The sequence below is a fragment of the Puma concolor genome, chromosome A1 (genome assembly GCF_028749965.1).
Source record: "Puma concolor isolate L17-30 chromosome A1, mPumCon1.1.hap2, whole genome shotgun sequence".
Taxonomy (NCBI): domain Eukaryota; kingdom Metazoa; phylum Chordata; class Mammalia; order Carnivora; family Felidae; genus Puma; species Puma concolor.
Genome location: NC_141667.1, coordinates 98099524 through 98113474, shown reverse-complemented (window position 1 = coordinate 98113474; position 13951 = coordinate 98099524). Strand labels below are relative to the sequence as shown.

The following is a 13951-nucleotide window of genomic DNA, read 5'->3' as shown; positions in this document are numbered from 1 at the left end:
GTACTAGCATAATGCTTTCACAGTTACTGCTGTATCTTTTTCTGAAAATGCTGACATAATAGCATTTAATTTTATATCTTTATTGGTGAAAATCTATGTTTAGACTGTTTATATATAGAGTTTGTTATAGTTTTGCATATATTTTCCCCTGTTAGAATTACCATGGCTGTCAGACACCATTGCACACTGTATTTCCTTCCATTTTTCCCTTAAGGAATATGTTTAGAGGGATTTTTTGATTCCATGTAATTAAGACCTTTTCAAGTTAAATAAAAATGGTTAATGTAAAAATAATTGATGGTTAAAAATAAAAAATGCCTTACTTTGATAGATTTTCAAGTACCACAGTATAAATTTATGTAGGGTAGAATGTTTTAAAACACTAGAGTTGTTTTAAATACTTGTTTATTAAACTACAAATTTATATCTTAGTGTCTAAATATTATGGAAGTGAAGTATTTCCACTAGAACTTGAGGATACATTTTACCAAACAGCATGCTTTTTGTATTGATGGGTGTTTTAAAACCTCATTAGGGCTTTGTCATAGTATATAGAGAGCTAGAAAGAAATCTATAGAAATTTGCTAAGCCAGACATTGCCACTAATCTATACAAGGTAGATAGATTTATTCAATTTAAAGTTTCTGGGAAAATGAGGAAAGACTCTTCTCTAGTGTTCTTACCCTTCCTGAGGTTTCATATTTACAGTTTAACTTTGTGGTTTTGGTAAGAAAAAGCCTTTAACCTATAGAATTTTCACTAGCACTGTTTATGTTTTCAAATGGCAAGGAGATAGGAGCCACCAGGTAGCAATGTAGTGAGTGTTAAATTTTATGTTGATCTAAATCTTGATTTATTTTTCAGCTTATATCTTTCTGGGCTTATATGGCTGATGGTGTAGTTAAAACTTTCCTGCCACTAAAACCATTTTATCTTTTCTCTAATAGGACAGAAAATAGTTAATCTTCTCCAACCTAATGATGTTTTGTATACTCAAGACAGAATTACTCTAAATATTTTCTCTACATTTAAACAGTTATACTTTGTAGAATCATAGCATGCAAATTTTATTTTTTAATTCTTATATGTAATCTTAGAATTCCTTCAAGACTCATTTAGTATTTTGTAGGCCAGTGATTCTCAAGATAAATCATAGTTGTGAGTAGTTGTTACTGTTGGTAGCTTATAATATTCTTCAGCTGTTTCTTCAGCCAAAAATCACTCTTTTATCTGGTCATCACAGTAGTTCCTGCAATATTATAGTCTACACAAAAACTCAGTCCACTGGGCACACACATTCCTACTCAAAGTAGTTTTTTCTAGTTTGTTTTTTCTAGTAGTTTGTGCCTCCTACTCAAAGTAGTTTTTTCTACTAGTTTTTTCTAGTTTGAAAGTCTTATATACCTATTAGAGAACAATTAGAAAACATGGAAAATGATAAATGAGAAAAAAAATCTGTGTTTCTATCATCTAGGAATATCACTGCTAATGTTTTATTGTATTTTCCACTTTTTCTATCCATGCATATATTTATATAGAATTAAGGGATATAAACAGTGTGGGTTTTTTAATCCTATGTTCCCTCTTTTAGCATTATATCATAATGGTCTGATAGTTTAGCTTCTAAAATAAACTTTTTTAATTTATAAAATAAATACACATTTCAGTAGAAATTACAGAAAATATTTATAAAGCAAAAGATAAAGTTGCTCATAATTTTATACCAATAAACATTAAAATTTGGTTTATATGTTTCTATTAATTTTTGAGGAAGACACCTTTTATCCTGAAATTAAAAAATAAGTTTTTCTTTCAACCTTCTTGGGTGGTTCAGTTGGTTAATTTACAGGTATTTTGCTTTTGATGCCTTTGCTTTTGGAGTCATATCCAAAACATCATTACCAAGGTCAGTGTCAAGGAACTTACCACCTATGTTTGTTTCTAGGGATTTTATGGTTTCAGGTCTTACATTCAGTTCTTTAATCCATTTTAAGTTAATTTTGGTGTATGGTATAAAATAATGGTCCAGTTTCATTCTTTTGCATGTGGCTGTCCAGTTTTCCCAGCACCATTTATTGAAGAGACTGTTCTTTTCCCCATTTATATTTTTTAATCCTTTGTCATAGATTAATTGATCATGTATGTGTGGGTTTATTTCTGGGCTCTTTCTTTTTATGCTAATATAATGTTTTGATTATTATAGCTTTGTAATATAACTTGAAATCGGGGAGTGTGATGCCTCCAGTTTTGTCCTTTCTCAAGTTTGCTTTGGTTGCCCAGAGTCTTTTGTGGTTCCATACAGATTTTAGTATCATTTATTTTATTTCTGTGAAAAATGCCATTGGAATTTTGAAATGGTTTGCATTCAATCTGTAGATGGCTTTGAGTAGTATAGACATTTTAACATTATTCTTCTGTGAGCAGAGAATGTCTTTCCATCTGTTTGTGTCATCTTTATTTTCTTGAATCAGTGTCTTACAGTTTTTAGTCTGTGGGTCTTTTACCTTGGTTAAATTTATTCCTAGATATTTTATTCTTTTTGATACAATTGTAGATGGGATTATTAATTTCTCTTTCTGATAGATCATTTTTAGTGTGTAGAAATACAACAGATCTTTTGTATATTAATTTCATATCCTGAAATTTTACTGATTTCATTTATTCTAACATTTTTAAAATAAAGTCTTCAAGCTCTTCTATATATAAAATCATGTCATCTACAGATAGTGGCAGTTATATTTCTTTCCAATTTGGATGTCTTTGTTAATTTTTTACTTGCCTCCTTGCTCTTGATAAGATTTCCAATACTGTTTTGAATAAAAATGGTGAGAGTGGGCATCCTTCTCATGTTCCTGTTTCACCGCTGAGTATGATGTTAGCTCTGGGCTTGTCTATTTTCACCTTGTCCATATATCACCATTACGAAAGAGGGTATGTTCCCTCTATACTCACTCTGTGGAGAGTTTTTGTTGTAAATACATGTTGAATTTTCAAAATGCTATTTTCTGCATCTATTGAGATGATGATATGATTTTTATCATTCATTTTGTTAACGTAGTATATGAAATTGATTTGCAGATGTTGAACCATCTTGCATCCCTGGAATAAATCCTACGTGATCATGGTATATGGTTCTTTTAATGTATTGTTAAATTTGGTTTCCTAATATTTTTTGACAACTTTTGCATTTATGCTCATCAGGGATATTGTCCTGTAATTTTCTTTTCTTGGGGTGTCGTTAGCTGATATTGGTTAGGGTAATATTGGCCTCATAAAATGATTGGAAGCATTCTCTCCTCTTCAGTTTTTTTAGAAGACTTTGAGAATTATTGGTATTAATTCCTTGAATGTTTGGTAGAATTCACCCTTAAAGCCATCTGGTCCTAGACTTTTATTTGTTGGAGGTTTTGATTTTTGATTCAGTCCTCTTACTAGTAATCAGTCTGTTCAGATTCTTTATATTTTCATGATTCAGTCCTAGAAGACTGTATGTCACTAGGAATTTATCCATTTCTTCTATGTTGTCCCTTTTATTTGCATATAATTAATTATAAGTCTCAACATCCTTCATGTTTCTCAGGTATCTTTGTAAAATCTGATTTTATTTATCTGAGCCGTCTTTTTTCTTTGATAAGTCTAGCTAAAGGTGTTAAGATTATGTTTATCTTTTCTTTTTTTTTTTTTTTTTCAACGTTTATTTATTTTTGGGATAGAGAGAGACAGAGCATGAACGGGGGAGGGGCAGAGAGAGAGGGAGATACAGAATCGGAAACAGGCTCCAGGCTCCGAGCCATCAGCCCAGAGCCTGACGCGGGGCTCGAACTCACGGACCGCGAGATCGTGACCTGGCTGAAGTCGGACGCTTAACCGACTGCGCCACCCAGGCGCCCCATATGTTTATCTTTTCAAAGAACCAGTTCTTAGTTCCATTGATCTTTTTCTGTTGTTTTTAGTTTATTTCATTTTTATTCTCTGATCTGTTACTTTTTTCCTTCTACTAATTTTGGGCTTTTTTTTCTTTTTCTAATTTCTTGCAGTGTGAAGTTAGATAGTTTGAGATTTTTCTTATTTCTTAAGGTAGGCCTGTATTGCTATGATCCCTCTTAGAACTATTTTTGCTGCATCTCATAAATTTTGGTATGTTGTGTTTGCATTTTTGTTTGAGGTATTTTTATTTCTCCTTTGATTACTTTATCGACCCACATTGGTTGTTCACAGTTGCACAGTGTTTAATCTGCACATTTTCCAGTTTTATTCTTGTAATTGGTTTCTAGTTCTGTATCATTATGGTTGGAAAAGATGCTTGATATGATTTGTTCTCTTAAATTTATTAAGAATTGTTTTTGTGACTTTACATGTGATCTGTCCTGGAGAATGTTTCATGTGCACTTGAGAAGAATGTGTTTGCTGCTGCTTTTGGATGGCATGCTCTGTTTATATTTAGTAAGTCCATCTGATCTAATATGTCATTCCAGGCCAATGTTACTTATTAATTTTCTGTCTGGATGATCTGTTTGTTGATGTCCTACTATAATGTCCTTCTATTACCTCATTGTATTGCTTTGTCTCCCTTTTCCTTTCGGGCTGTTAATACTTGCTTTATGTGTTTAGTTGCTTCTATGTTGGGTGTATAAATACTTATAAATATTATGTTGTCTTGTTGGATTGACCCTTTTATCATTATGTAATGCCCTTCTTTGTCTTTTTTACTGTCTTTATTTTAAAGTATTTTGTCTCATATAAGTATTACTATGCCAGTTCTCTTTTGGTATATTTTTGCGTGGAAGATCTTATCATTTCATTTCCAATCTATATGTGCCCGTACATCTGAAGTGAATCTTTTGTAGACAGCAAAAAGTTGGGTTTTGTTTTCTTTTATCCATTCAAACCACTCTGTGTCTTTTGATTAGAGAATTTAGTCCATTTACATTTAAAGTAATTATTGATAGTTATTAACTTATTGCTGTTTTGTTCATTGTTTTCAGCTGCTCATATGTTATTTTTCTAAGTCCTGTTGTTCCTTTATGTTCTCATTTTCAGGTTTTTGTGTTAATAATTTATCAAGGAATCTATTGTTCCTAAGTTTGGGGGCCTAGTCTTTTGTTCTTTCTTTAGGGCAAATTGCTGGGTCAAAACATAAGCGTTTTCTTTTTTAACTCCACCTCCAATGTGGGGCTCGAACTTAAGACTCCAAGATCAAGAGTCACATTCTCTACCAACTGAACCAGCCGGGTCCTCAAAACTTAAGCATATTTTTAAAGGCCTTTGTTGTGCATTGCCAAATTGCTCCAGAAAATTTTATCAATTTATATCCTGTCAGTATTGCATGAAACTGCCTTTTTTAAAAAAAAAATTTTTTAATGTTTTTTATTTATTCTTGAGAAAGAGCACGAACAGGGGAGAGGCAGAGTGAGAGAGGGACACAGAATCAGAAGCAGGCTCCAGACTCCGAGCTGTCAGCACAGAGCCCAATGCAGGGCTTGAACTCACAAGCCATGAGATAATGACCTGAGCTGAAGTCGGATGCTTCACCGACTGAGCCACCCAGGTGCCCCTGAAATGGTCTCTTTATCCACACTCTGCCAAATTGGATGTTCTTTTCTAAAGTCTTTGCCACCAGTAGGTTTTACAGGTTTGTTCTTTTAGATTCTCACTGTCGACAGATAATGGCTTATTCAACACTAACCTGTTTGTTTTTTGGTTTTGCTAAATAGGAGTGACCATGTATCCTGAATCTACAGAGAAATCTTCCACTTCCTGAAAGCACTAAGATAAGGATAATTAGGATGGAAAAAGCATTGGTGGCCTCAGGTAGCAAATCCATTGAGGCTCTCTAGGTAAAATTAGATTGGTTTTAACAAGTTATGTTATTCTTCAAAATTTTTTCATCTAATAACTTTTATTTAGTGAGGACTTTATACCAGAGAGTATACTAAATGCTTTACATACATCACTTAATCCTCACACCAGACCTATGATGTAATTTCTATTACTGGCTGCATTTTTATAGATGAGTAGAAAATTATCTCAGTCACTCAGTGAGTGGTGGTGAAGGGGCAGCTAGACCTGTGTCTCCTCACTCCTGTTACATATGGGATCTTTGCCCCATGGTACCACTTCTTTCCAACTTTGTTCCCTTTCCATTTTTTCACATTAATATCCATAATTCATATCCATCCTTTAGGGATAGGACTCTAGGAAAAAAACAATCCACAACCAAGAAAAAAATTACAGCATGTACTTTTGAAGTCTCCACATCAAGGCCTGGCTCTGTGATGTGTGGGTGAGTACCTGCTGTACCATTACCAAATGGTCTTTGGCATTTGTGTTTATGTTTGGAGAAACTTTAGCTGAGGTCAAATCCTTATTAGGTTAACTATGAAGAAAACGGGCTTTTTAAGCTAATAATAATAGCTGCTTATCCTGGATGAGAGGTTGTTTATAACAAAATAAGAACTATGAAACCACTATTTGTATTACCGCTGTCATATACCTAATTAACTTTTAGTGGCCGTTTTCAGGATTGAGTGAATTGAGACATGTGGTGTCCTCTTCAAAGGTATGAAAAACTACCAGTTCTTTCTCTGAAAAGGGAGGAGATAGCAGTTTTTGTCAGTTGTCAGCTTACGGTCTTTTTGGAATGGTACTTGGAAGTTATTCTGAGACTTACCTACACAGAGATGTTGGTGTTCCCCCACGGTTTGTATTGGCCTTCTTTTCACCATGTACCTTCGAGGTGAAGGAATCTACAGCTGTTTGAGAATATATAGACTTGGGTGTCAAAACTGTCTTTGAGCCTTGGCTTTGCCACTTTGTAGCTTTTTAACCTAAATTATTTAACTTAAGTTGCTTGAGTAACAACTTATCTGTAACATGAGAATAATTTTCTTTTCATTGAGTTTTGATGAATAAATGAATTATATTAAGTGCTTAAGACAGTACATGCACAGAGAAACTGCACAGCAATTAAGAACTTTTATATTCCATCGTGTGTATTGATGACTTCCAGATCTCCTTGTATAACTTGGTCTTCTCTCCATATCCTTTTCCGGACCGCACACAGGACTTCTCCACTGGCAGCCTAAGCTGAACCCTCCCACCTTTACTGTTTCTGCTCCTCTTGGATTTCTAATCTTGGCGACAGCATCACTTTTCACCCAGTGCCCAATTTAAATAGGAAGTCACTCTGGACTCTCTCTTCCTCTCTTTCCACACCCCCTCCCACTTCTGACTAGTCACCAAGCTGTCCATTTTTTTTCCAGAACCTATCTAATTCATCTTACAGTTTTCACCATCACCTGCCTTAATTCAGGCTTTGTTCTCTTGCGGATAGGTCAAAGTGGTATCCCCCTTGGACACTTGGTTGACTGCTGGCCTATAAATGTTAGATTTTTCTGTATATTTTACTATAAAAAGCCAAAGAGCTGCACATATCTACATGTTATTTGGTTGACTTTTCCTTCCCATGTGGTTTTACTGCTTCCTCTTATTTATGCTTTTATCTACATCCTGTATTCCTCAGCAAAATGAGCAGTTTACAATTTAAAGACTTATCTTGTAGAACTCTATGTGGTGAGGAAGAAGCTGCAAGGAAGAAGATAGTAGTAGGGACAGCAATTGCATGGCCCCAGCCAAATGATTAAGCAGCTGACATGGACTCTGAAATAAAGACAGTTACTGGTCTTGCTGCTTTGAAGAGGAGGCTAAAAGTTTGCTTTGATGTTGTTTTTATCCTTTAGTGTTGCAGAGTTGAAAAGATGGTGAATTATTGGAAATTCCTGAAAACACTCACTTAAAAATAAATGTCCAAGATAGTCATGACTGTTCTTAAGTAGTTTTAATGTTAAGCAAAGACTTTAAGGAGAGCTAGGAGTAAGCTGAATGTAGTGTTCAGAGAGATCAATCCTGAGAAGCTGATCCAGTAGCACTAGGTAAAAACTAAGGATGAAATGGGAAGCAATTATGAGGATTCTCCAGCTTCTGCTGGCATGTAAAGTCAGGGTCCTTTCTCTTTTGGATTAAAGATGTGATAGTTGAAAAAGCAACCAAAAATTTCCAATTTTGCTTGAGATATTTAGATAACTTGTTTGGAATATTTTTTCTTGAGTGATTCGAATAGTTTTGTCAGCTTTTAATTTTTACTTCTATCAGAAACCTAGCAGGTTTCAGGTATGTTTAGAAGCCAAAGCATAAATGTTGTTTCATCTGTTATGGGTCCTCAATCAGAAAAGAAATAGCCATTTTTGTTTATTCTGTCAGATAAGTGCTTCATGGGATATGGAGAGTTGAATCAGAGTTTATGAAATAGATTGTGTCATCTTTCATTAATAAATTAGAATTCTCCTTCTTGATAAGGCTTGTTATGGGCAGGATTACCTTCAAGAAATGTGGATGTGGAACTGTTCCACAACTGGCTTTTCATATTGGAAGAGACGGTGCCCTTCATCTGACTTTCTTCCTTGTCATTATTACACATATTTCTTTGTAAAGCCTTTGTAATACTTAGAAGCATTTTCATATTTCTTAAATTTACTATAAAATTTAAGGTATTTGTATAGTATTTGAGAGTCCCCCCCCCCATTTATATTGATGCTTCTCCAAGGAAGAAATGTGTACTTAATATTAAAGTTAAAGCTAACCTAAGGTAGGGATATATATGTTACTAGTGAATGGAATAAAGTACCTGAATATTTTTTCCTGTTGTTAATATTACATATAAATTAGGGTTTATCATAAAATTTGACTGGTATATGTTTTCTTGAGAAACTTGTATATATCCCATTGAAACCAATAGACTTAAACTTGAAAAGAATCAGGATGAGTTTCGAAAATCTGGTTTAATTAAGATCTGGGGAGGGGAGGGCATTGTGAAATACATATGCACAGGAACCTAATCAATGCTAGACAGACAATGTATTAGTTTACAATACAATAGGATAACCACAAATTTGAAGGCTCAAATTGAGTCCATTAGCGGTAAATACAATTTTCTATTTGGCTCAAGTGGCTACTGAATATCAAGTGATGCTGAGTTCCTCCAAAGCACCTAATGAACCCCCAGCCTTGGAAGGAGTTTCACCACAGTCTCAGAAGAAATCCCAGTCATGCCTTTAACTCTTTTGGCCCTTGGGAGTCATTGCTGCCCCAGTACAAATACAGGCCAGGGATTTCTAGTGGCCACATGTTATTGCACAGAGAGGTCTGTTCTAAGCCAGACTCTTATGGCTACAAAGGTGTGAGAGCAGCCCTTAAATAGTGGTCTAGCATTAACATGGTCTATCAAAGCGTGTTAAGAAATAGCTCCTTAGTGATTATGTACCAGCTACTAGTTATCACACTAACAGAAAAGGCAACATGGCAGCTTCACATTTCACATGAAAGACTAGCATTCACTGGGCCTGGTGCTGGCTTAATTTTCACGTAAATCTAGTGATTATTTTAATTTAGACCCAGGAATAAATGATTGCATACCAGTCTTATCTTCACATCGGTTTGTGTAGCATTTAAATTGTTACGGGTTAATGACTAGGCCATGAAGGCAAAAAATGTTTACCTCTCCTTTGCCAAAACAGAAACAATCCCTGTTCTGACTCCTGTCCAGTTTCCAAAAAAAACAAAACATACATACACCTTTGTTATTGCACATCTTTCACACAGACTTGTGTATGTATAATATACATATATATTTTTTAAATATGCTACACATAAAAAAAGACTATGGCACTTTACATGTTTAACAAAGATCATTACACCACAGAGGTTTGAAAACTATACAAAAACCCTTACACAATGAATGTAACATTGTTGAATTAGCACACAGGTTTAAAAAAATCCACAGAATCCAAGGCAGATATTTCTGCCTTCTTGGAGTTCATTGAGAAGCCCAGCCCATCACAAAACTTTAAGCGCTGATGCAGGCAAAAATAAATAAGACTTTTCTGGTAGTAGTAATGGTCCAGGTGTATTAGACTTTGAGACTGAGGTGATGAGGTGATTGATATTAATTACCAAAGTGTGGGTCAACACATTCCTCATATTCAGTGGTTTTTAAACAGCTGTACAGTTTTGGTGTAGACTAGCATGATTTTAATGGTCCATTTTCCCCAAAGCCTAGCTAATGGACTGAAGGTTTAAAAGGCCCAACATTACTTCTTACTCTGTCTCTGCTAGAGAAATTCCATCTCTGATTACTCAGTCAGCATTTAAGTAGTTTTTAGTGGTTTGGGGTTATGTGTGTGTGCATGTGTTTTGTTTTCTGTAGCATTCAGACTGATGGAGTAGAACACTGGCCAAGTAAGGTTTACACTTGTGACTGCTGTTATCAGGGTGTTCCAGATATACATCACCACCTAAGCCGAAGAGCAATCAGACAGTAAAGATGATGGACATGCTCAGAGGAGTGTCAGGGCTTAGGACTTGAACTTGTCTGTAAGAAGGAAAGTTAGAGTATAAAATTAGTGTTAGGGAATTAGGAAATGCGTTCTCTATTTTTTACAGCATAAAATAGAGTGAATCTTCTGATAAAAGGAATTTTTTTTTTTTTTAATGAAAATTACTGCTCAGGTTTAAAAAGTAGTTACTATGGGCATTGAGGCTTGGTGAGAGCATATAAATGCACAGTCAGGGACAGGAGCCCTGTCCATTGGCTGCCGTAACCTATTTCTGTGTGGTGTTTGATAGGATTGTTTCCTGAGGCTGTACCGAGGGCTGCTATGAGGATACCTATTTACCCCTTCTCTTTTCAAAAGAAGTCCTAGGACTGCATCTTGCTTATTTTGAACTTTGGTGGAACACTGGTGAACTCATTAAGGCCGGGTTCTACACCACCACCCCTCCTGCCCTTAGCTTTTAATTTGTGTGATAGGATGATTTGTGGTATAGACCAGAGGCCAGAAGGGAATAAAACTTCAGTCACTCCATTGCATCTATGTATAAAGCAGTTATTTGTTTTGCACCAAGGCATGGTTTTAGAGTCAGCCTCAAGATGATTCACTGGGGCAAGGTCGTAAAATCTGAATCAGGGTTCTATGCCTGATGGCACTTAGAATACAATACCTTACACAGAGCAGGTACAGAGTAAATTATTTAAGCTTTCAAAACAAAGCAAGCTGTCACGTGAGCAGATTCATAAGCCCAAATAGACCTATCCTTTTAATTCTTCCAGAAATCTCACAGGTCCAACTCCACTTGCTTAAATTTCTGTATCATTCTGCAGTTCTGAAGCTTGGGGCAATACCCAACTGGGTTCTTGCCACTGAGATCATTCCAAAGTAAATTTAAAGTGATGGCTAATACCATTTTTCTCAATCCATTTTATTGGCAACTTACAGAAACTAGATTAAAGTCTCCTGAATCCTTTTTAATAGTGGTGTTCCATTATTTTTGTAAACAGTTATAGGCAGGTGCTTTAGGCTTGGTTTCGCTCTCATTTTTGTATTAACTTTCTACTCTGTGCATTTTTGGGTATGAAGCCTTTGATGCAAATTACCCATTGCAGTAATTTTAATGTTATTTTAGTCTGCTTTCAGGATCAATACCAGTAACTGGAGAAACTTGACTTAGATGACTAGCTCCGTTTTTCCTGCAAAGAATGTCATTCAGTTGCTGCTGGGGTTGGAAATACAGCTGACTACCACATGGTTACCAGTGGGAAGAGGTCTCCCCACAAGTGCTGAGATTCTGGCAAGTTCTTCCACTGTACATCTGAATGAGCCACAGCTGGCCTAGAGATCTCTGTTCCTGGAATGAGGAAACAGGGTGAGGTTTCCTTTGGCAGTCAAAGCTCAATCCTAACCCTAGGAGAAAAACATGTGATCTCCATTGGAAGAGGAGACTGGGCCAGTACTGGTGCTAGCCTGACTGCTGGGAAGTGGAATGGGTTTGTCTTCACTAGCAGGATTTTCTTCTTTATTCTTATGATCATACAAGTCCTTACTCTTTCCTTAGTCAAATTTCTAAAATCTTGGAATTACAGTTCAATAGATCTACCTTACTCTGGAATTCAGCCTAGAATAAGTTCCATAACAGCATTCCACACTGACCTGCTCACCCCTCGGTCAGCTAATTAAGAGGCAGTGTCTTGTATGCCCTTGAGCACACATCCCTATCCCCAGTAAGTATGCAGTCTTCATTTTTAGTCTCTGAGAAAACTTGGAAGAACTAGGAGGAGACAAAAACACCAACCCCCAAACCTCATTCTGAGGCAGAGATGCTCACAGGCATGCAGCCTTGTGGCAGAAACACATCTCAAAATAGCCTGAAAATCTAGCTCACAATCTCCTCTGTTACCAGAAGAACTGTGGCCTTAATGGTTTAGGTCATTATCCTTTGTTGAGCCTTGGGGAAGATGGAGTCAGACAGACTTGTCAACTTGTGTCAGGCTTCATGCAGTATTTTTATATTCCATCTCTGACATTTTGCACTGTGGTCCTCGAGTGCCATCACTTAGCTGATTGTTGCCTCTCATTGGTCCTGTTAAGGCTCAAGGCTGTGGAATGTAGGCTTTGGTAGATAAAGGCTAGTTCTTCACTTGACTCAGATGATGAAACCAGAGGGGTGCTGTTTCACAAGGTTACATGGGCAGAAAGTGGCATTTGTGTCTCTTTCAAACTAAAGGAGGCATATAAGGCTTTTCCCCTCTTCAATTTCTTCCTGTACTTTGTCACTGGAGGTTGCAATTTCTGCTTGTGCGGAGAAGACAGCACAGATGAAGGTGAGGACTGTGCCTCCGATGGCGGTGTAAAAGGCCCAGCCCAAGGAGCAGTCTCCGGGTTTGTAGGCCGATGCATAGTGTCCACAGTAGCCTATGGCCTTCTGGCAGCCCCAGCCAGCAGGGTAGAGTATCAAACCCAGAATAAGGAACAGTCCTACAGGGCAGAAGAGAAGACAGGTGAGAACCTCCCCTGGCTTTACGGTATAAAGTGAATAACTGTACAGATAGGTTGTAATTGTTACTGATTTCCCTGCTTTGGGCAATGGCATCTGTTTTGCAATATCAAGTGTCAGGGACTATTTTACGCAACTAATCCGACCTGATCGAGAAATCTCATCCCTTTCTTAGAAATATTTTTAGCCTCTTTTATACATACTGGAATGTGAACTCAGTAATTTCTAGAAAAGCAAATCAAACTTGTTCTTTTTTCTTCCCACAAAGCTCTTATAGCACTGAGCATTTTCCTATAGGTCTAAGGCAGACATTGGCAAACTAAGGCCCACAAGTGAAATGCGGACTTGGTTCTATAAATAAAGTTTTATTGGAACATACCCTGTGACCATTCATTTTATGGACTTTGCCTGTGGCTGCTTTGGTGCTGGAACAGCAGAGTAAGTAATTTCTACAGACCCTAGGGCGAGAAAGATCTAAAATATTTATTTACTGTCTGGAATTTTGCAGGAAAAGTTTGCCAGCCCCTGTCCTAAGGAAATTCGCACAGAACCATGGTTAAATTGCAAGAGACCAGATCTTAACCTGAATTAAAGCCTATGAGGAGTCTTTTTGTTGGCATTCACCAACAACCGACTGCATACCCAAGTCAGAGATTTCTATACTTATATAAGCATTTAGAAACACACCGCAGGGGCTCCTGGGTGGCTCAGTTGGTTGAGGGTCTGACTTCGGCTCAGGTCCTGATCTTGCAGTTCGTGAGTTCGAGCCCTGCAGCGGGCTCTGTGCTGACAGCTCAGAGCCTGGAGCCTGCTTTGGATTCTGTGTCTCCCTCTCTCTGCCCCTTTCCCACTCATGCTCTGTCTCTCTCTGCCTCTCAGAAAATGAATAAACATTAAAAAAAATTTTTTTTAATTAAAAAAAAAAACACTGCAAACTTCAGAATTGTTTTGTCTGAATTCTTTTAGAATGCTTTTAAATGAATTTGGCCCTGAGTAGACACTAATAAGCTCTGTTGCCACTTTGCTGACCCCACCACCCTATCATTAAATGTCCATTTTTCTGTTC

At 36.7% G+C, this 13951-nt stretch overlaps 1 protein-coding gene across 6 annotated transcripts in view; it reads right to left on the bottom strand.

Moving 5' to 3' along the window:
• Positions 1 to 8818: 8818 nt before the first annotated feature.
• LHFPL2 (LHFPL tetraspan subfamily member 2) overlaps positions 8819 to 13951 on the bottom strand; it is a 166071-nt gene continuing 160938 nt past the window's right edge. For all 6 annotated transcript variants that reach the window (XM_086698165.1, XM_086698182.1, XM_086698175.1 and 3 more), the window contains one exon: positions 8819 to 12866. In XM_086698165.1, coding sequence (XP_086554291.1) covers positions 12610 to 12866 — 257 coding nt within the window. In that variant the 3' untranslated portion in view covers positions 8819 to 12609. The remainder of the gene's footprint in view (positions 12867 to 13951) is intronic.